This window comes from Osmerus eperlanus, chromosome 11 (assembly GCF_963692335.1).
Source record: "Osmerus eperlanus chromosome 11, fOsmEpe2.1, whole genome shotgun sequence".
Lineage (NCBI taxonomy): Eukaryota > Metazoa > Chordata > Actinopteri > Osmeriformes > Osmeridae > Osmerus > Osmerus eperlanus.
The window spans coordinates 6399660-6419113 of NC_085028.1; the positions used below are offsets into that span (position 1 = coordinate 6399660).

The 19454-nt window shown below is 47.3% G+C and overlaps 1 protein-coding gene and 1 long non-coding RNA gene across 5 annotated transcripts; one reads left to right on the forward strand and one right to left on the reverse strand.

The window, feature by feature from the left end:
* Positions 1 to 4920: 4920 nt before the first annotated feature.
* Positions 4921 to 17737, reverse strand: LOC134029196 (uncharacterized). Its single transcript, XR_009931622.1, has 2 exons — positions 17481 to 17737; positions 4921 to 5682 (listed from the first exon to the last, which is right to left on the reverse strand). It is a non-coding gene; the product is annotated as an uncharacterized LOC134029196 (long non-coding RNA).
* scn2b (sodium channel, voltage-gated, type II, beta) lies at positions 5381 to 14689 on the forward strand. Of its 4 annotated transcripts, none has more exons than XM_062473226.1 (7): positions 5382 to 5528; positions 5997 to 6086; positions 9608 to 9774; positions 10040 to 10256; positions 10581 to 10776; positions 11272 to 11338; positions 13320 to 14689. In XM_062473226.1, the coding sequence occupies exons 2-6, from the start codon at positions 6002 to 6004 to the stop codon at positions 11279 to 11281; spliced, it is 675 nt and encodes a 224-aa protein (XP_062329210.1). In that variant the 5' UTR covers positions 5382 to 5528; positions 5997 to 6001; the 3' UTR covers positions 11282 to 11338; positions 13320 to 14689. The 4 variants fall into 4 exon arrangements, with proteins under 4 accessions (XP_062329207.1, XP_062329210.1, XP_062329209.1 ...); XM_062473225.1 differs by lacking the exon at positions 13320 to 14689 and adding an exon at positions 13167 to 13300; XM_062473223.1 differs by lacking the exons at positions 11272 to 11338; positions 13320 to 14689 and adding an exon at positions 13167 to 13313 and having other exon boundaries at positions 5381 to 5528.
* Positions 17738 to 19454: the final 1717 nt, after the last annotated feature.

Genomic DNA, 19454 nt, shown 5'->3' on the forward strand with positions numbered 1-19454 from the left:
CTCCCTCCTTCCCATACACCCTCCATCCGTCCCTCTCTCCAGCCCTCCCTCTCTCCCTCAATCTCTATATATCTCTCTCTCCATCTCTCCCGCCGAGCCGGCCAAGGCCAAGTGAGACGCATGTGGGTGCTGGCCAAGCTTTCTCGGCTTTGCTGACTGAGAGAGGAACACACACACACACCAAACACACGCGACATACAAAACCTCCCCCCCGAACACATATCCCACAAACACGCACACCACCCCTACACACACCAAACACATACTCCAGACATACCCCACACATGCATACACCCCCCAACACACCCCACACGCACACATTCTCCTTCCACTATCTAGCTGGCTTCACATCTGCCCGGGGGCTCATGGACAATGTGCAGCAGTGTTGCTGCTGCATGGAGGCACATCAGGCTAATTCATGACTAATGGAGGGGGGGGGGGGGGGGGTGGAGGGGGTTGTCCGCTGTGACTCATTTCTCTGTGAGCCTAGCTCCTCGCTCGCTCCCGGCACTCCGACAATGCGCTATTTCAGAGCGTCGCACAGCGCTGCGCGTCGTGTCACACTTCTTTGTCCCTTAATCTCCTCCTGCGTTTCTCTCGGGAGTGTATGTGAGTGTGTGTGCGCGTGTGTGTGGTGTGTGTGTGGGTGTGGGGTATGTGTGGTGTGGGTGTGTATGTGGTTTGTGGTGTGTGTGTGTGGGTGCGTATGTGTGTGTGGTGTGGATTATGTGTGTGGTGGGTGTGTGTGTGTTTGCAGCATTGAGCTGAGTGTCCCGGTGAGGAGTGTGTTGGTGTGAGTGCTTGTGCTAGTGAGAGGATATTGAGGTTTCCTGTATGGGCCTGCTTCAGAGGAAGGAAGGAGAAGTGCAGAATTCAATAAAGAGGAGGAAAGGAAGGAGGGAGAGGTGTCGCAGCAGAGCCGTGAAAGACGAGATGGAAGTATGGAAGGAGGAGATCGAAAGGTTCCTCCTCTACTGGAAGGATGCGCGTGACCTGAAAGATAGGAGGAGAGGTGGAGGGATGTAGGGAGGAGATGTGGAAGATGGGAGTAGAGAAGGAGGGAGGAGATGGAGGCATGGACGAAGTGGATGGATAGATGGATGGAGGAGAGAGATGGAGGAGATGCATGGATGGAGCAGATCGAAGGAGGGAGGGGGAGATGGAAGGAGGGGGGAGATGGAAGGAGGGAGGGGGGGGGGGATGGTGGAAGGGAGGGAGGGAGGGAGGGAGGGGGGAGATTGAGGGAGGGAGGGAGGGAGGGAGGGGGGGATGGAAGGAGGGAGGGGGGAGATGGAGGGAGGGGGGAGATGGAGGGAGGGGGGAGATGGAAGGAAGGGGGAGATGGAAGGAAGGGGGAGATGGAAGGAGGGAGGGGGAGATGGGAAGAATAGGATTAGAGGGTGTACAGGCTTATTAGGGAATTCAGATTCTAGAACGAAGGTGAGTTTGTACTGTGGATCTGTCTGTGTGGATGTGTGTGTGCATGACTAACAGTGTGTGTGTGTGTACATGTGTGTGCGTGTATGTGTTTGTGTGTGTGTGTGTGTGTGTGTGTGTGTGAGCGTGTGTGCATGTGCATGCTGGGAGGCGCGTGTGTGTGTGTGTGCGCATGTCTGACCATGTATTTTATACCTCTGGACAACCCATGTCCAAACCTACAAGCTTCTGGTATAAACAGGAAGTAGCAAGTTGCGGATGGTGTTAGTTCTCTTGGTGTCTGGTCCAAGCGAAGTGCGCTGAAGGTGTTTGATGGTGTCTTCATAGAGAGCAGGGGCAGGCTTGTTTGAGGACCCAGATGGACAGGGATGCAGTTCTCCAAGTCCCTGGTTCCAGCTTCTCCTGTCTGTCTTCCAGTCGCTACCTCCGGGGTTGGCAGGACTGCACTAGAACACACACACACATAGACACAAGCATATATACACACACTAACATGCACACGCACCCACACACATAGACACACTTACACACAGACATGTGCACATAGACACCCACACATCCACACACACCTACACAAACACAAGTATACTCACACGCATACAGACACACACACGCGCACACACAGACACACTGACAGACACACACACAGACATAACACTACTGAGAAAAAAACTGTCTGAGACTCACAAAACTTGTAAGCAACAAGTGTTTAGATGAAGATCACAGCCAGCCTGTCTCTACGGGACTGTTATTAAACACCGCTCTCATGCTGAACGAGAAGCCTTCTAATCCCGCATCACCTTTAAACCTTCGAGAGAGAGAGGTGGTTCTTTTCCGTTCCAATTGGCAGAGGGGCGGCACTCACATCGGCCACAGCGTGTGCAATCGCAGGCACGGAGGACGAGACAAATATTCTCGCACAGCTGGATGGACAAACACACACACACGCACACAAATTCACACACACACAGGCTCCCTTACTCACACATGTACTCGCGCTTACACACACACATACCCACACGTACACACACACACTCTTGTACCACATCCCCCTCCACCCCCACCTCTTAGATGGAGCCAGACAGAATCTGAACAATGCAGGTAATTAGAGAGAGAGCAGCATAATGTGCACCTATTATTACTTTCAATTAGTCTGAACGAATGGAACTGGAAAGAGTCTTGTAATTCAGAAAACTGTAAAGTTTTAATTCATCCCCGTCCAAGCACACACACACACATTATCTGACACGCACGCACGCTTACACACACACACACACACACACACACCAGCCCTCCTTGCGGCTTACACTGTTGATGTGATTTACATATGTTTTGCTTTTATCTCTCACTCACTCTTTTTCTCTCGGTCTCTCAGGCTCTCGTTCTCTCTCTCTCTGTCCCTCTCAGACTCTCATTCTCTCTCTCTCTTTCCCTCTCAGATTCTCATTCTCTCTCTCTCTCTCTTTCCCTCTCAGATTCTCATTTTCTCTCTCAAACCAATCTTTTTCTCATCGACTCTCTCCCACTTTGGCTGTCTCAATATTTGTCCGTCTCCTTGTGGCCACCCTCTATCAGACTCTCCAGTGAGCTGTCCAGACACACAGTATCAGATATGATAGCTGCTGAAGACTGCTGGTGCCAATAGTTAAACACAGGCACACACACAACCACACACACAAGCTCTCAGTGGATCCTGACTAAAAAATCTCATGCCAAAAGTGTGTGTGTCTGTATGTGTGTGTATGTGTGCGTCTGCAGTTTGGGCCATTACGGAAAGTCACTCCTCAGCAACCTCCAACCTCTCCCTGTTTATGGTATGTGCTAACTGAAAATAAATGTGTGTTTGTGTGTGCATCTCTGTGTGTGTGTTGGAGTGTGTGTGTGTGTGTGTGTGCATGCGTGTACGTGTGTGTGTGCGTGTGTGTGTGTGTGCGTGCATGTGTGTGTCTGTGTGTTTATGTCTGTATGCGTGTGTATGCGCATGATCCCTTATGGAATATGCATGAGGTGATTAGGGAAGGGCTCATTAATTCCAAATAAATTATTAATAAATTGACACCAGAACGACACAGATGCAGCCTTCTCTGGGGGTCTCCAGCCCTCTCGTGAAAAGATCTGACATGGTCCAACACTGTCACCTGGTGGTGACAGACTGACACTGAGTGTTAGATATTTTCTTTATTTTTCATTTAGTCACTTTCTTGATCCTGAATGGAAATTCAAGCAGCACTCACTCTCATAACCATGGTGGGGTCACAGGTGAGATTGTCCTTGTTAATTGAGGGCACAGTGAAAATGAGTAACGGGAAGAAAAGTAAACACTACTCAATCAGTTTATTTGTTCATCCTGATTGACAGAATCTGACCAACTCTTTATAATAATAGTGGTATTCTTTGACTTTGACTCAAGTATGATGCAATTCTGATTGATATTCTTTATAATAGATTCACATCACAGAGCACCTTCTTTTTGTACAGCAAGGGAATCTCCACAGCTGTACTGCTTGACATGTCCTGAAGAGGGCGGCAGATGCCAGTGTGAGAACTGCAGCCTATAGAAACTGTACCCAAGGAAGAAGATAAGAACAAACACAGTGAGGAATGTAGTTTTATTGATTCAACTGTTTATACAGTATCTGTCAAGCACAGAATGTGTATATTGACTGGCTTACCCATTATTTTTTATCATGATTCTTCAGTCTGGATCTCACACCTGTCTGGTGTGAGACGCTAAATGGTTTTGTAATGATACAGCACAAAGCACAGCCTACAGCACATTACAATTGTCAGTTAATGTGTTGGCAGATGATAATGAACCCATTCAGATAAGGTTGCTCATGTCTAGATGATTAGGAGTTACACATAGACTCACACAGATGCATGTAAAAGCACACATTGATAATTTGTTGTGGTGAAGGTCTTCTATGGCTTTGCTAATGGCTTGCCGAGTACTCTGTAGAACATCTGTGTTTCCGTGTACTCACGAGTAATATAATGGGAGGTTGTCGATGATATGTCTTCCAACCCATTACTGCTAAGAGATTTCTCTCCGAGCTAAACAGGGTTGTGTCGTGAAGATGAAGGATACAATGAGACGTCAGAGAGCACTTAGGAAGGAGAAGGTAGCACGAGAGGAGGAAGACCTTCTGTCTGACTGACTGACTGACTGACTGACTGTCTGTCTGACTGTCTGTCTGTCTGACTGTCAGACTGTCTGACTGTCTGACTGTCTGACTGTCAGACTGTCAGACTGTCTGACTGTCTGTCTGTCACACACACATGCTCTCACACGTATCCTCACACACTCACATGCATGTGTAACGGGGGATATCACGCATCAGTCCTCCCAATCTTTCCTCTCACTGGTACTCGATCCAGGGAACTCTGACTTGTAGCATGACAATTAGTCCTCCATCATCTATATTGTGGCAATCAAGGGACGTAGCCAGGGGCAACAGCACAGCACCACTCACAAACAAGGTAGGTACAAAAGGGAAGACGTTTATTATTTAGAAACAAAAAAAACAAAACTCAGATTCTTCCTCTGTTGAGGGGACAGAGGCGCCTGGTCCAGCTGGGCTGTCTGGACCCTCAGCACTTAACATGTTGGAGTCCAGCTCCTACTCTGTTGACCCCCTCCCCCCTTCCAGAGAGGGAAAGCTCAACCGCCTTGTATGGGCAGCACTCCATTTAGCTCATGAGCTGCACCTGAGCAGCTCGTTGTCTCCCTTGGGAGCGGCACCCGGACATACCTGCCTCTGATCACCTGATCCAGGGCTTGCTGGTGCCGCTGTCCAAGGTGCTGAATGGGATGTTGTCCATGGTGCTGCGCGAGTTGTCACAATTTGCTTTTATTTGCATTAATCACCATCTAGTAAATAACTGTATTTCCTGTTGTCTCCCTCCTTCTGTGCATCCCGCCTTCCCTGCTCTGCTATTATATCTGAGCACCGAGGAGAGGGGGGGGCTCGGGGAGTTTATTGGTTGGAAGCAACGACCACAGTGTTTTTTCGTGTTGTTTCTAGTAGCTTCACTAGCTAATAGGTTCATCACCACATTTTTACAAACTACAGCGGTAACAGGAGAGAGTGGTACAGTAGGCTATTCTTATTGACTTTTCCATGTTAGTGTGTGTTGGTGATTGTTATACGCGGGTATCTTTGAGTAGCATAGCATCCTTGTTGCTGTTTGTGCTTCTGGTTCATGGGCTTGTTCTCTGAATGTGAGTCCATGATCCTGCAGTTTCTGTAACAAATAAAAAAGAAACATGCATATGTAGTTTTAAGCTTCAGAGGCATGCAGAACACAAAATCATAAAAATGAAAAACGGGGAGAGAAGACGCCTAGGAGGGAGTAGTCTACGAATCAAATTCGCTCCCGCCTCCATTCGCGAAAACCTCAACCATAAGATAAACTATTCATACGGCTACAGACACTGCCAGCCATACCCTGCCTCAGAAAATTTAACAAATATGATATTAAATTTTTTAATATAAAGCTAAGCTTAGACTATATTTATGTATTTTTTTATTAAGGATTATACGTTTTATTTCCGATAGATTAAATGACTTTCACAGCGCAACAAGAACCGAAAAGGGGGATGCCAGCTATCCGCTTGAGCATCGTGGGATTGATGCTTTTTATGATGGGTAAGTAGCCTAGCTAAAACAGCCAGCCAGTCTTTCCAGGATTTTAATTTGGTAGCTGCATGTTTTTTATCATCACGGATGAAAAGTATGTTTCTAGATGTGTGTGTGTGTGTGTGTGTGTGTGTGTGTGTGTGTGTGTGTGTGTGTGTGTGTGTGTGTGTGTGTAGCCTAGCCTTTGTGGCTGTGTTTGTGTGTAGCCTATGTGTGTGTGTAATAGGCTATTCCTAAACTACGTTTTTTTTCCTTCAATTTGTTTTTCTAACGAGGAGCTGGCCTTCTAAAAGTCTCGGATTTTTTATGTTGGTAGCCTCGTCTTAAAACCGGTTCTCGAGACACCTGTTATCTGCGCGGCATCTTCAAGTCCATAGCCTGCAAGCTCAATATACATATCACCAATCAATGAAACCGCAAGAGACCTGCGCTCGTTGTAACACGGAGATAAACACAGCAGCCTAAATCAAAACAATAAAAGCTTGACCTAGTTCTACTAGACTACAACGGAGACAGCACAGTAGGCCTAGCCAAAAGGGTGTCGATACGTCCGTGGCACATTCATCTATTTACGACTTTTTGTGATTTATTTGTTTGGATTGTGGACTGTATCCAAGGCCTATAGGCCTATAGCCTTTGAACCATCACCCAGATGGACCGAACGCGGCTCCAGGTTAATAATATGATGTGTGTGTGTGTGACAACAGGTTCGGGAGGTGGATGATGCTGTGATATGAATAGGCTATTATCAGAAAATAATCAGATATAGTCCCGCCTAACATGCAACTGGACCGTGAGGAGGCACGCCTCCCCGGTAGCGTCATCATTTACCTCTGACAGTCTAGTCTGTTCGGTTTTCGGAGCGGTCCGTCCTAATCGCCTTCCTCCCCTGACGGAGGAAGTCTCTCGCTCCAGTCTTTTTTTATTGTTTAGGTGCGTCATACACACCGCTGTTGCACCAACCATTTGCAAACACTAGGAGGGGCACGGACTCTCAAATGACAGAGTAGACATAACAGTTGATGTGATTGCATCTTCCCACGCGATAAAGAAACATTATTTGTTTCCATGGCAACAACGGATGATTGCCTGCATTTTGGAGACGTGATGTTGGTAACCTAGGTGATTTGCTTGAACCTTATGGTGCCTGCAACAGAACCGGATCTGGAAATGGATTCCGACACAGGCCACAAATCCCACCAGTCTACAATAGAACCATCTGAATCATTCAACATAGAACAGTACAGTTTAATCAATAATCAGAAGGTTCCCTATAGAGCCCGACAGTGTGAGATTAATTAGTTCCATATAGAATCCCACAGTTTAAGATTTAATCCACAGATTCAAGATATTGCTCTTTCAGATTTATACAGCTGCAGTTTGAAACCCTGGTCCTTTCTGACCGAAAGCTTGTGAGTTTGGAAACAGTACAGTGGACAGTGTTCAAATAAACCCTAACCGGACTCTATGACTTGAACCATTTAGACTTCCAAGATCGCTTTTGAAAAGTTTCACAGGCTCCCATTTCTTTCCATATCCATACACAAGACAAAACACTGCATCAAACTCATATTGATTCTAAACTTGAACTGGTAATAAAATATGTTTGTGTCTTGTGTGAACCAAGGCCCTCAGAGTACAGTGTGTCTTAGTGACCACCAGGGGGCAGACTGTGCCAGTAAAAACTGTAGCTGTGTGTGGATCTGCTACCGTATGACAGCAGGTCCCATACTCGACATATGCAGTGATGGTGTCTGATGATGTCTTGTTATGAACTGAGTGAGACTTGCCACCCCTTACACACACACACACACACACACTCACACGCTCACTCACTCACTCACTTCCACGTGCGTCACACACTCTAAATGTTTGTATATATCAGCACAACACAACACACACACTACCATCTATAATCTGTCTTTGATGAGTTAGGTTTGTGTGTGTGTGCATGTGTGTGTGTGTTTTACCTGTGTTGTACAATGACCTTGAGCATGGCAAATGGAGCCAGGATTCCGGAGAGGATGATAGGGTGGGAGGGGGGTAGGAAGTGAGTGTGGGGTGTGTAAGAGAAAGAGGGAGGGAGGGGTAACCATGGAGGAAATGGAGTTGGGACAGAGAGGGAGGGGCCAAGGGAGAGACAGAGGGAGGGGTGGAGAGACGAGGCGAGGGAGGGAGGGAGGGAACGTAGCAGGGCAGAGAGAGGGAGGGGTGGAGAGACAGAGGCAGAGATTGTTATACTGCAGTATTTCATGTCCTGTGAGAGCAGTTAAGAGTCACAGCAGTGTTTATGCCTCTTCCTGCTCACATCCTCTGTCTATCTCAATACTCTCTGTCGCTTACAAGTCCCACACACATTCATCCTACCCACATATATATATGTTTTTAAGTCAAGTAGCAGTCTGCTAGATAGCTGTACAGACAGTTGTGTAGTGTTACTAAGATCACTGGCTGTGACAACTGGTCAGCTGTTTGTGTAGAAGTTAGTTAGTGTAATAGCAGGTTAACTGTTGTGCTAGTTGGTGATCATCACTGCTGTTGGCTACCTTGGCACGAGAAGGGGGAGGCTGGTCTGTCAGTGACATATCATAGCTAGCGCCAGGCATACTGTGTTAACTGCTGACTCTGCATGCACAACTGCTTAGATGTGTGTGTGAGGTCTGGGTGTGTGTGTGCGTGTGTGTGGGTTCCCGACCCCCCCCCCCCTCCTTCCTATGAGCAGCAGCAGCTGTACTGCAGCACGATATGAGGGAGGGAGAGAGGCAAGGGGGGAGACTGCAGCAGGAGTGGGAACTTGTCCAGAAACGAACACTGCACACTGCAGAGAGAGAGAGAGAGAGAGAGAGAGAGAGAGAGAGAGAGAGAGCTGGAGAGAGAGACTTAGAGGGAGGGAAACAGAACGAAGGGGAGAGAGGGAATGGTGCAGAGCCCAGCTCACAGACCCAGCCCAGCACACACTCAGTCCATATACCTCTTAGCAGAGTTTATGCACACTCAGTCCATATACCTTAGCAGACTGTATGCACTCTGTGGTGCAGCAGTCCTGAGGGTATGTAGAGAGCAGAGTATTCTACCCAGGGATCTGTTATGTATCATATTACCTCTGTATAAGTGTTGCCAATCATGGGATAATAAACAGGTTATGGTTAATGCATCAGTGTTTAGATGACTATTTCACTTTTACTTTAACTATTTCACTTTTACTTTAACACAAACAACTCTCTCTTTCACACATACACACACAGCACTCACAAAACACACACACACACATGTGTTCCGTTCTAAGGCTCGGGTTCTTGATTATCTGTTCTCAAGCTGTTCTCTATCTTGTTTGGTTCCAGCTGTACCTGACCCAAAGTCAAATGGGAGGTTCTATTATTGTGTTCTGGTTCTAGCCTTTGCTTCAGTTCTTCTGTTCTGATGTCCATGTTTATGGACTAACAATACATATGTACTTATTCTTGTTGGTAAAGGCTTGTTTGGACTTTCTGGTATTCTAATGTTTGTATGTTTTGGTGGTGTGGTTGTAGTCGGTCCTGGATCCAGTATGGACGTTCAGGTTCCTCAGCAGATCAATGCTCTGAACGGAACCAAGGTGAAGATCACCTGCACCTTCAACTCCTGCTACAAGATGGAGAGCAGCAAGTTTGTCATGAACTGGACCTTCCAGGAGACTCGTAATGACACAGGAGAGATGGTAAGGGACCCCTTACCGTTTGACCCCTAAAAGTGATTCCTGGCAACCCTGACCCTGTAACCCTAAATCACACCCACCAATAAATATATCCTGAAGGTCAAATGAAGGTTAGACTTTTTCTCTTTTACTCTGCCTCTCATCTTATCTTCCCCTCTCTCTCTGTCCTTCTTTCCCTCTCTTTCTCTCATTCTGTCTCTCATCTTATTTCCCCCCCCCCTCTCTCTCTCTCTCTCTCTCTCTCTTTCTCTCTCTTTCTCTCCTGTAGTTCATGGCCTACAACCAAAAGAAAGGAATGCTGCCGTTGCGAACTGAGCGTTTCGGTGACCGGGTGGTGTTTGCCGGTAACCTGGACAAGAATGATTTGTCCATCACGCTGTCCGACGTCCAAATGGAGGACGAGGGAATCTACAACTGCAACGTCCGCAACCCTCCAGATCGCATCCAGGGACAGGGAACCATCCAGCTGAACGTGGTGACAGAACGTAGGGACACCCCTTCTTTAGTTCATCCCTCTCTCCTTTATTAATCCGTCCTCCATCCATCCATCCTTCCAAAATTTGCTTCATTCTGTCTGCCCCTCTCTCCTCCCCATCACTGGCTTGCTGGATTTGTGTGTGTGTGTCTGCCCTACCTGGAAAGGATGACTCAGTACTATCCACTCGTTTACTTATTGATGAACCTGCCAACCCCACTCTCCTCTTCTCTCTCTCTCTCTCTCTCTCTCTCTCTCTCTCTCTCTCTCTCTCTCTCTCTCTCTCTCTCTCTCTCTCTCTCTCTCTCTCTCTCTCCTCATTTTATCGGTCCAGTTCCACCTCCCCGAGACTCGACGATTGCCGTGGCGATTGGGGCAGCGGTGGGCGGGATCCTGGCGTTGCTCATCCTGTCGATGGTAGTGGTGAAGTGTCTGCGCCACCACAGGAAACAGGAACTGGTGTCAGAGGAGCAGAAGATTGAAGAGGAGGGCAAGCTAGACCCGGAGGGAGGCGCCGAGGAAGGAACCAAGTGAGCCATTCTCAGACTAGACATCCGTCTGACTAACGAGTCGGTCCTCCTACATAACTACCCCACAGTTTCCCTCTTTCTCCTCCACTTTCTCCTTCTGTTGTCTTTCCTTCTGTAGGATAGCTAGCTCCCAGAGATGTTCCCCCTCCTCTTCTCCACTGATGTGTTTCCTAGACTAACTCCCAGAGATCTTCCTCACCTTCCTGCTTCTTCTCCTCCGCTCTCTATTCCTCATCCTTCTTTCAAATCCTCCTCCTCTTCCTTTCTTCTCTGCTCTGCCTGTCGTATTTTGAGATCTGAGTCATGAGACTTATCTTCCTACAACTGTCTACGCTGCTGTCCACCCTTTCCTGCAGAGCTGCAGGAAAGGGTCTCTGCAACACCTGCAGGGCTGTAATGGGGGGGTAAATGCATTTCACCAGATGTGACCAGATCATTCTAAATACCAAGTAAATCTCAAGCTTTTCTTCTTGTTTTTTTTATTTTGTGAACCAGACAGTGCTAATCTGATTGGTCCTGAAGTCCCATGCCTCGGCAGAGCTCCGCACCCTTCATGACACTGGTAAACATCGCTGGTCTGCTGTGGTGGTCATGTGATCCCAGTTAGCCAACCAGGAGTGACTTTTCCTCTGTGTTCTCATTAATATTTATTCCCCAATTTGAAGGAGCAAAAGTCTGGATTTGAATCAGAGTATAGACACAGCTTTACTTGGAATACTAACTAAACTACAGTTGAAAGTGTTTCCTCAACTTCTCTATAGTTTACATAAACTTGATTCAGTAATAATCAGATGTCCATGGGAATCAATACATCAATAGTATTCGTTCTCAGTATTACAAGTGTTATCGTAAAATGTTGCTGTAATTTAGTCAAGTTTGCTCCTGCAAATTTGTAACTGCAGTGTTTCAACTTCCTCTCCGTATCTGTCTTGACTGTGTGTATGTTCCAATCAGCAAATCAGGGCAGAACAGGATATCAGTCCCCACCAATACTAATATTTTAGCAAGTTAGACCTGCCAAATGAAATTAGTTTTGTCCAATGGGGTAAGATGTCTGGGTGCCCCCTGTGCATTTGGAACATGTAACACAAGTCAATATTGACTTCTGACTCTTCCTTTTTCTCTTACTATCAAGACCTGTGTTGAACTGCTTGGTATTGTTACTAAAGCGCTTGTCTTTCTGTGTGTGTGTGTGTGTGTGTGTGTGTGTTTTTTAGGTTCATCATGCCATGTGAATGTGTTGGTATTAGTGATTTTGCATGTGGCAGTGTTCTTCTGAACCCTGTATACAGCCATGAATCCTGTAGTAGTAATCATTTTAGTAGACAGTAGTAACGCATTGTTCCCTTCGTCCTCATACTAACTAGTAGTACAGTTGCTTTTATTGAATGTGAATGTTTTGACAAGTTCCTTTTTCCTGTTTTGTTTTGTTCTTCCTCCTTTGTCAGTATGTAATGAAGATCTATTCCTCATCAAACAGACTCTCATGCAGACCTCTTTCTTCCTGTTCTTCCTTCCAACTCATCATCATCCATCAACCCATCCTTCCCCTGCACCATCCATCCGTTCCTCCATCCGTCCCTATCCGTCCATCCACCCCTCCCACTCTCCATCCATCCACCCATCCACCCCTCCTTCTCTCCATCCATCCACCCATCCACCCCTCCCTCTCTCCATCCATCCACCCCTCCCTCTCTCCATCCATTCACCCCTCCCTCCCTCTCTCCATCCATCCACCCATCCACCCCTCCCTCTCTCCATCCATCCACCCATCCACCCATCCACCCCTCCCTCTCTCCATCCATCCACCCATCCACCCCTCCCTCTCTCCATCCATCCACCCATCCACCCCTCCCTCTCTCCATCCATCCACCCATCCACCCCTCCCTCTCTCCATCCATTCACCCCTCCCTCCTTCTCTCCATCCATTCACCCCTCTCTCCATCCATTCACCCCTCCCTCTCTCCATCCATTCACCCCTCCCTCCCTCTCTCCATCCATCCACTCCTCCCTCTCTCCATCCATTCACCCCTCCCTCCCTCTCTCCATCCATCCACCCCTCCCTCTCTCCATCCATTCACCCCTCCCTCCCTCTCTCCATCCATCCACCCATTCACCTCTCCCTCTCTCCATCCATTCACCCCTCCCTCCCTCTCTCCATCCATCCACCCCTCCCTCTCTCCATTCATTAACCCTTCCCTCTCTCCATCCATCCACCCCTCCCTCTCTCCATTCAACCACCTCTCCCTCTCTCCATCCATCCACCCCTCCCTCTCTCCATCCATCCACCCCTCCCTCTCTCCATCCATCCACCCCTCCCTCTCTCCATCCATTAACCCTTCCCTCTCTCCATCTGTCCACCCATCAATCCATCCCTCCCCTACCTTCAGACATGCGTACTCCTTGCCTGAAGATGTATAGTGAACCTTGCTTGACTCATCACCCAATCACCAAGCTCCTGACCTCCCTCACCTCACCCTCCCTCCCTTTTCCCACCCCACTCCCACCCCCACCCCTCCTCCACTCTCCCCTCCCCCTGCCAGATGAGATGACTGCCATGTGAAGCCCCAGCCGCACTGCCCTCGACGCCCAGTCCTCCATCTTGTTTCTACTGTATGTGTGAGAGGAGGAAGATGACAGACTGGTAACCAGGTTCCACCTACAGCCTTCCTCACCATCTTGTTCTCTCTCTGTGTCTAATACAATGGAGAAAGAGGGCATGGATAGTGTGTGTGTGTTTGTGTGTATGTGTGTGGGGGGGGGGGGAGTTGTGTGTTTGTGTGTGATACTAGGTGTGTGTGTTTGTCTTTCTAGTCTTCTCTGGTGACTCAGATGTTTGAGGTACTTTACATGATGGTCTCATCGCTGCAGCCCATCCTGCATTGCTTGCACACACACGTTGTCATGTTTAAACTATCATCACATTTACTGTCTACTGTGACGGATGAACTCTAAATGTATTTTATTATGAATGAATGCGGAAACATCCTCGATCGAGTTATACCATGCATTAGCATGCAATTTACTATATCACCTTGTGACAGGCCACAGTCTGGCCAGCATGGAATCAGGCCTCTGTTGTTTTCGTGAGATATGATGTACCGTATTACTGAAGGAACCGTCTGTAAAGTTAATTTGTCTTCACAACTGCCAGGAGCGACTTTTTAACCTCACTTCCTGAAACGTCATAATCACGCATCATGTTTGCACCAATAAAAGGCAAGGCTAATTATCAGCATAAACCATAAATAAATCAAAATATAGAAACATAAATATTATGACAGCCCTATGTTCACCACAAAGAAAAGTATCAAAATATACTACACAAGCTAGTATTCACCAAAAATATAGGCTAGCATTTATCACAAATACAAGTTAACATTCAGCACAAAAGTGCTAAACTTCACCTAATATACAGGAAAGCATTCACCACAAAAAAGGCTAGCAGTTACTAAAAAAATAGGCTAACATTCACCACAAATACAAGTGCTAAACTTACTCAAATACAGGTAACATTTATCACAAATACAGGCTAACATTAACCTTAAATACACTGCTTTGGAATTGTCCTAATTTAATTATGAGTAACATTATTTGCAATGTGAACGACAATGTTTCGTCCAACAAACACTTTGAGCATGATCCTACTAGCCTAATATAAACGGGGCATTTAAAATAACTAACATTGTTGGGTATCACTTGTTGGGTACCACAGTACATCTGTGCCCAGGAGCTCCTACCTCGTGCTGGGGACAGTCTCTTCTGTTGGGGACAGTCTCTCCTGCTAGGGACAGTCTCTCCTGATGGGGACAGTCTCTCCTGCTAGGGACAGTCTCTCCTTCTGGGGACAGTCTCTCCTGATGGGGACAGTCTCTCCTGCTAGGGACAGTCTCTCCTTCTGGGGACAGTCTCTCCTGATGGGGACAGTCTCTCCTGCTAGGGACAGTCTCTGCTGCTAGGGACAGTCTCTCCTGTTGGGGACAGTCTCTCCTGCTAGGGACAGTCTCTCCTGCTAGGGACAGTCTCTCCTGCTAGGGACAGTCTCTCCTGCTGGGAACAGTCTCTGCTGCTAGGGACTGTCTCTCCTGCTGGGGACAGTCTCTCCTGCTACGGACAATCTCTCCTGCTAGGGACAGTCTATGCTGCTAGGGACAGTCTCTGCTGCTAGGGACAGTCTCTCCTGCTAGGGACAGTCTCTGCTGCTAGGGACAGTCTCTCCTGCTAGGGACAGTCTCTGCTGCTAGGGACAGTCTCTCCTGCTAGGGACAGTCTCTGCTGCTAGGGACAGTCTCTTCTGCTAAAGACAGTCTCTGCTGCTAGGGACAGTCTCTTCTGCTAAAGACAGTCTCTTCTGACAGTCTCTCCTGCTAGGGACTGTCTCTCGTACTAGGAACACTCGGTCACTTAACATCCAAAGGTTCCTGTTCTTACACAACATTCCCACTCATGATCCCTTTTCCTTTATATTTTGTTGATTTTAACTGGTATTTACATTTTGATATTGTTGCTTTTTATACCATTGTGAATGTGAATGCTGTTAATTTGTGTTGGTAGTGCAGTAGATGCCATCAGGATGTTGTTGAGCTGGTTTCAGATTAAGGTCTAGAACTTGAAACAGGGGATCTTGGTGGTAATATGACTGGCATTCATAACAAGCCACAGCAATCTGTGGGTCACAACCAAACCAGTCACAATTCAACTTTACAATCCAAAATTATGATTGTAAAATCATAGATTGTAGTCTACTGTCATGTTGCACAAGACGCACATCCTGATACAAAGCTTTACGGAATATGGGTTATTGAGATTTGTAGGTTTAGCAGGGTTACCATCGCTAATTAGCTTCACAGATGGGTTTTTTGAGCTGAAGTGAGTTGTCTGTAGGCCAGTAAGCTGACCCTGGGTGGGTTGGTTTAGCTTGGTGACAGGACTACTATGGGAAACAGTACCAAGCATATCTGACATGGTTCTGAAACATTGCTCTGACAGTCCAAATACAGGCCCTCTTACACTCCACTCAACATCCAATCATGCTTGTGCTGCACTGTCTATTTTAGAATATATGTATATATAAATATAATCATGTTCGTATTTTGAAATAAAAATTATTCAAGAAAAATGTTTTCCTTGTTTTCATTTTGGGTAACCGGGCTCAGGACTAAGGTTAGTTACAGTGGCTGTCGTCCCTGTGTAACCTGACTGTATTTCCACCAGAACTGTGCATCTTCCTGGATAATGCACATGAACAACCAGGCTAGTCATCAGCTATCCTTTTAATCATATTTATACTGTAATTCAAATTCTTCTACAATGACACCGCTCATTCTTATGCTATCCCTCTCTCGTGTCCCTTCACCATACAGTGTCTACTGTATTCCTTATCCAAACCTACATTTAGCTAGCACATAACTGCTGCGGACTACTAGCTTGAAAGTTACCTAGATTCCAGAGACACTACTGCCACAGTAAACGACTTATGTCCCACAACTGCTTTTGTTAGCGGCTGTAAATTAGGTTATAAATTACCTATCTACACTCTAAACTGCCAGAATACTGTCTAATGTTGAAGTACATTATTACACTCATTGTTAACATTGTACCTTATATTCATTTAGTAGACACTTAACTATTTATGTACCAATAACACACTGCAGTATTGTTATAATGAGCTGCAACCAGTAAACATACCATTTAACACAATTGAATACCAGACTACTGTCCCATTAAAATACAACTGCTACATATGCAATACCGCTATCAGTAGTAACAAGTATACTGTATAAACTACCGTTATAGAAAAATTAAGATTAAGGCCAATGCTTTTGGCATTTGCTGACATTGACATTTTTTTGTTTGTGACAGTTGAAGAGAGACAGGAAAGGCAGGGGAGAGAGAGGAGATGACATGTGGTAAGGGACCTGGTCTGGAATCGAACCCATGGCCTTTGCGGCAAGGCCTCAGCCCCAGTGGTATTCATTCTTTCTGGTGAGCGCCCCCTACCACAAGCGAGTTAAACTAACTGTGAAGAACTGGAGAACACACTATCAGACTACATTTTACATTTAGTCATTTAGCAGACGCTCTTATCCAGAGCGACTTACAGTAAGTACAGGGACATTCCCCCCGAGGCAGGTAGGGTAAAGTGCCTTGCCCAAGGACACAACGTCATTTGGTTGGCATAGCCGGGAATCGAACTAGCAACCTTCTGATTACTAGCCCGATTCCCTCACCACTCAGCCACCTGACTCCCGACTACTGACATTGAAAATGTCAGTCCTAAAAAGAGCAGCTCACTGTAAAGGGTAAGGGGAAAGGGATGCAGTTCTGTGTCATATCTAATCAGCACGATAAGGCTCGGGTTGACATTGTCGTGTCAAATTGAAGTTTGACGCAGAAATGAAGTTTAAAGACGGTACACCACACCTCCCAGTACCACACAAAACCAGCAACTTTAGGCAGAGTGCCAAAAAAACATGGAAACACCTTACAATAGATTGAACATGCAACTAAACTCATGGATTTCACAGCATGCCCGAGTTAATTTTCACACAGTATGTTGTCATGTAAAACAGAACATTCAGACCGATAATCGACTTACATTATATTTGACATTACATACATACAAAGCAACGTGCAAATAGTGTGTATAAATAGTGCAAATAGTGCACATAAATAGTGCGACTTAAACTCCTGTCAGAACTCACCAGCTTTGTCGAGGCAGCACAAGGAACCAGCCCCGTGACAAACTGAGAAACGGCCGTCCCGACCCGGACAGACCGAGGGAGAGAGGAGGGAGAGACAGTAGCAGGACAGACCGAGGGAGAAAGAGGAGGGAGAGAGACAGAAAGCATGAGAGAGTGAGAGGGAAGAGGCGGAGGAGGCGTAGCGGAGAGACGCAGAGAGAGAAAGCATTCACGTCGTCCTCCACTTAAGACTGTCTGGAATGTGTTCATCCACCGGCAAGCTGCTGGAGAGAGGAGAGGAGAGGGGGATGGGGGAGGACGAGATGGAAGTGAGTGAGGAGCCGTGTGTGGTGTCCAGAGGGCACGGAGAGAGGATGGGAGGGAGGGAGGGAGGGAGGGAGGGGCAGCTCTTGCCGTTCCTACTGCATATCCAGGGACTGGTCAGGGTCACTACTGAAGTCGCCAGGCAGAGCAGACTGCTTTACTGCACCATGTGACTGGGACCGAGGGGGGAAGGGAAATGCAGAACAAATCTGGTGGGTGGTGAACCCATTCGGAAACTTTCTCTCCTGTACTGTACTCCTCCTCTTTCATGTATTCCTTCCTCTACTCCTTCTCCTCCTCTCCTTTACACTGCAGGTTATTAAGGGAATTGCTTTCTTGGCCACCGCCCCTGCCCCGCCCGGCCATTTCCCCCTTCTTCCCTCTCCTCCCCCATCCCTTCCTTCCTCTCCCCCCTCCTCCCCCATTGTTTCCTTCCTCTCCCCCCTCCTCCCACATCCCTTCCTCCCTCCCCCCTCCTCCCACATCTCTCCCCCCTCCCTTTCTCCCTCTCCCCCAACCCTCTTCCTCTTCTCTCTGTCATGTGATGCTGCATTATGTCCCCCAAGGTCACATTGCCAGGAGAAGAAACAAGGTGTGTGTGTGTCTGCCTTTGGGTACGTAGTATGCATATTCACGCATGCGTGCGTGCTTGCTTACGGGTGTGCGCGCCTGCGTGCCTGCGTGCCTGCGTACACGTGGGAGTGTCATTAACAGTGGCTCTGTGGGGAGGGGTGGGATGATAAATCAAGCTGCCCCACCTGCCACCTGGCTTGGGTCCCTCATACTGTTAGACTAGTTATTCCATACAGCCCCAGTCCTCCTCTCTGCCTTCTATGTGTAAGTTAGGCTTGTATTTAATACTGATAAAGTACATTGTTTAAAGGGACATCTCACTTGATTTTCAATTGACCAGACTGAGATTCATTCTTCCACGCATAGTGCTTCTAGGAGGACTCTCAACCTCCCCAGCTTGTGAAAACGTCCTCTCAGCTCCAGTAGAGTGACTTTTGACCTTTGCCTCAACCCTCAACCCCCACCAACCCGACAACATGGCCTTTCAACCTCCTGCTGCTCTCAACTCCTCACCCTTTGTGAGTCTCTTCCTCACCCCTCTCTCTCCTTCCTCACCCCACTCCCTCATAGCTCACCCCCGGGCATCAAACACACCGCCAACGGCATGAGTCATTGGACCCTCTCTCTAGAGGGGGCTGGGTGGACTAGGAGGGGAGAGGGGGGGGGGTAAGGGGGCTCAGAGGGTGAAGAAATTGTACAATGTAGAATTTACTTTTGTGTATAACATTTTATTCTCCGCCATTTGCTTTTTTCTATCCATGCTTTTTTAATAGTTTATTAGGCCGGATCAGTTGTGGGTTAAAACACGATATGTTGCAAAATAAGGTGCTGAGCCTTTTGGTCAAGCTATAATTACACTGTGTGTACCCCCCCACACACACTCCATGCCCAAGCCTATCAATAACTGCATGATACTATCCATGCCCGAGGGTCAAATATCTGAGCTATCTGATAGTGAGGGGGATCTGACAGGCTCCTCTTCCCTCCTCACCCCTCCTTTCCTCTCCTCTCCCTTCCTTTCCTCTCCTCTCCCCTCCTCACACCTCCTTTCCTCTCCCCTCCTTTCCTCTCCCCTCCTTTCCTCTCCTCTCCCCTCCT

What these genes read in the sequence shown, in the direction of transcription:
- scn2b (XM_062473223.1), top strand. Translation starts at nt 6,002, where the DNA reads ATGACTTTCACAGCGCAACAAGAACCGAAAAGGGGGATGCCAGCTATC. An exon ending in ATTGATGCTTTTTATGATGG is followed by an intron (nt 6,087 to 9,607) that starts GTAAGTAGCCTA and finishes GTGTGGTTGTAG; the next exon opens with TCGGTCCTGGATCCAGTATG. An exon ending in GCTGAACGTGGTGACAGAAC is followed by an intron (nt 10,257 to 10,580) that starts GTAGGGACACCC and finishes TTATCGGTCCAG; the next exon opens with TTCCACCTCCCCGAGACTCG.